At 41.8% G+C, this 3,341-nt stretch overlaps 1 protein-coding gene across 1 annotated transcript; it reads right to left on the bottom strand.

Annotated features, from left to right (window-relative positions):
- Positions 1–358: 358 nt before the first annotated feature.
- Positions 359–1,560, bottom strand: LOC115966239 (fasciclin-like arabinogalactan protein 19). Its single transcript, XM_031085492.1, has one exon. The coding sequence runs from the start codon at positions 1,495–1,497 to the stop codon at positions 541–543; it is 957 nt and encodes a 318-aa protein (XP_030941352.1). The 5' UTR covers positions 1,498–1,560; the 3' UTR covers positions 359–540.
- Between the last annotated feature and the right edge of the window lie 1,781 nt (positions 1,561–3,341).

Here is a 3,341-nt window from a genome sequence, read left to right as displayed (position 1 = left end):
ATAAACTGGTTGTGATCCAAAATCAAACAAGGTCAAAAAAAAGTTTTCCTCCGAATTGTTTTGAAAAAAAAAAAAAAACGCTTCAATCCACTACATGATAATTTATAAAACTGTCTATACATATTATTTAAACAAGTTACGTAACTCAATAAAAAATATTGTAACTAAAAATGTATATTCATGTGAATCGTTTTATAACTTGTCACATAATGATGATGAGTTGGAAGTAATTTTAAAAGAAAATTTGATTCGTGACTTTTCTTTTAGTCAATTACTCTCCACTAGTATTTTCTTTTTGGGTTGAGTACACTAAATTGTTATGGTATATCATATATGGCTACAAATGAAATAGGCATAGTAGTAGAAGAAACTAACAAGTAAATCATAGGTGAAAATTACAGGGGATCGGAATGGATACGTACACGAAACAAGACATGTCTCCGTTTTCATTTCTAAAATCTGAAATTGCGAAATCCAAAAATACAAAACCAAAGGAAGAAAAGAATGCTTGTGTTATCCACGTAGGACGTAGGACCCACATTATGTGCGTGATTCAAAGAATAACAACTCCGACCCGCTGACGTGGCTGGGCTCCAAAATCTCACCATCCAATGGACCATATAATTCTCCGAGTTGATGATCTTGATCATCCTGACCATAATTGCCGATCGACGGAGAAGGCGACGCCGTATTCTCACTCTCCGGTGACTGGATCGTCGGAGCAAGACCTGGCGAAACGCCAAGATACGAAGGCGAATTAGCCGGAGAATAACCGCAAAAGTCTTGCGGTGGTTGTTGTGGCGGCGGCGGCGCAGTACGGTTACTGTTGGAGCAAATGTTGGTTCGCTGAGGGAGAACCGAACGGACCGGAGACGAGGAGGAGTACTGAGGAGGTCCACGGAGAGTGAGAATTCCGTTGAGGCCGTGAACGGCGACGTATCGGCCGTAGTACACTCCTGGAAAAACGACTTCGATTTCGTCGACGGAGACGACAACGACACGGCGGCGACGATTATGATGATTCCGAGGAGGAGGAGGAGGAGGAGAAAGATGCCTGGTGGTGACGTGGAGATCACGGGAGGGGAGGAGAGTACGGAGGTTAGCGGAGGAAAGCCGCTGGAGCTGAGAGAAGGAGAGCCGCTTAGGGACGACGTGGAGGCGGAGCGTGTCGGTGAAAAACGGCGCCGTTTGAGTCATGTCGAGAGCGAAGAGAGCGGAGTCGGTGGGAGCGAAAATGGTGAAGAAGTAGTCGTCGTTGTCGTTGGAAGCGTTGTCGTTGGAGTTGGAGTTGGAATGGGTGCAGAGGAGGTCTAACTGGAGGTCGGAGGTGGCGATGGCGTTGGAGAAGAGGTTGTAGCCGCGGGCTCTCAAGGCGGAAAGCATCGACTCCATGTCGCCGCTAGAGATGCAGTGGACGGGTTTGACGCCGCCGGGGAGTGACAGTAGCAGAATCACCACGCCCAGAGTCAGAGTCAGAGTCACGATCTTGGTCGCCATTTTTGCAATTCTTGAGAATTAGAGTGTACTATTTTTGATTTTGTTGAGTTTCGCGGGTGTGGATTCTGTTATATAGTTAGTTATGGTTAGTTATGGTTATTGGCTTTCTCTTTATGCTGACTTATTACGAAACTGCCACTGGCCTAAACCATGTGTTATATATATACTTGTTTGCTGAATTGGGCTCCACTTAATTGTGCTTTGCGATTTTTAACAGTTTAAATTCATGGCCCAATGTTAGTGGATTAACCAATTTAGTCAACCAGATCCGACCTACCTAATTTTTCACTCTTAAATCAAAATTAAAAACTCAATAGTTTTCATACAAACCAATTTGAATAACAAATAAATAAACTCAATCATTCTTCATAATGTAGTTTGAGATTATACCCTAAATATCATAAATCTTGATTGAGTTTAATAGAAAACCCAATAATTTGATAGGAGCAAATTTTGTTTTATCTTAAAAATCGTTTCCCTTTGATTTGACTATTTTGAAAAAAAAAATTTAGATTTGAATCAAATGAGAAATTAAAAAAAATAAAAATGAAATTGTTCAATTTGCAAATTAACATGCATTATTTTTATTAGGAAGTGTGACACACATTCCATTTTTTTTGCTGTAAAATATTTTATTGAAAATGTAGGGGTGAAATTTACAAACCAATAGTGGGCTTTGGGCCCTGCGCGGAGTCCGGCCATGACAAGAAGGGAAAACGGGGCCAGAAGATTTCCAGCCCAATCCTGTTGGGCCGAACTTATTTAAGGGGGCGTCCGAGGAGGAGCGCCTCCTCGAACACGCCAAATGGGAGTCCAACGTACACCCTACACACAGTGAGGAACCATCCCAAACAAGAGGAGAATGTTAGACGTCCAGGAGGCAACCACAGCTGCCGCATTAAATGCAAGGAAGCTACTTTTTCAGCCGCATTAATGTGGAGAAGACAGACGAACAGTGTTACATTGGCCAGTGCAACTCACAGAAGGATAAGGGAGATGTCCGATGGGACAGGCACTCAAGTGAAGGACCAGATGGCTAACAAGTGTAAGGTCCTTATCAATTCAAGGAAGCTATATAAGAGAAGGAGATCCCCAAGAAGAGGGGATCGGAGAATTAAGAAAAAAGAGAAAGAGAAAGGTGAAAGAACTCTATAGTCTGTAAACAGAGCAAGAGGTGTACTTATACGTCTCCTCGGACCGATATCCTATAAAACGTAAATGGAATATTCTCACGTTCAACGTGTTGCATGGCGTACATCTAACTGACGTTCACTTCGTCTAGTCCTAGCTCTGTAACCCACTCTCTACAAATTCATTGTCTAGGGACTTTTGGGCCAAAAACACTTACTTGCTGGGCCTGAGCCCCAAAAACCGCCCCTACAGAAAACATTTTCATTTTACAATGTTTGGTTGCTTACATGAAAATAGTAAGAAAATATTTTCAAGTGTTTGTTTCATGATAAAATGAAAAAAAAAAAAAAAATTTAATCTCACAACTAATCAAATCCAAGCAACCACCTTTAAATTAGCAAAAACCAACACAACACCACTCCACCGACCACTCAAATTCATATATTTGAGAGGGAATAAAAAAGGTTGGCCAACCACCCACCGCAACTCACAAACCATTTCAGCTGCCCTCCACAACCTACAAATCCAAACACCTATGATCCATAAACCATCCAAAAACATAGATTGGTTTTCTTCTTAAAACAAGCATAAAACATTTTACAAACTCACTCACCCAACTCTCTTTCTCTCTCTTGACAATTCTCCCCTTTCTCACTCTCAAATTCTCTCTTCCACAAACCAGATCATTAGCCACTCATCACTCATTGGCGTCA

The sequence above is a fragment of the Quercus lobata genome, chromosome 11 (genome assembly GCF_001633185.2).
Source record: "Quercus lobata isolate SW786 chromosome 11, ValleyOak3.0 Primary Assembly, whole genome shotgun sequence".
Taxonomy (NCBI): domain Eukaryota; kingdom Viridiplantae; phylum Streptophyta; class Magnoliopsida; order Fagales; family Fagaceae; genus Quercus; species Quercus lobata.
Note: the sequence above shows the minus strand (reverse complement) of the source record. Positions and strands in the feature narration are given on the sequence as shown.

Excerpts from the sequence above, each read along its gene's own strand:
- LOC115966239 (XM_031085492.1), bottom strand. The coding sequence starts at position 1,497 with ATGGCGACCAAGATCGTGACTCTGACTCTGACTCTGGGCGTGGTGATT.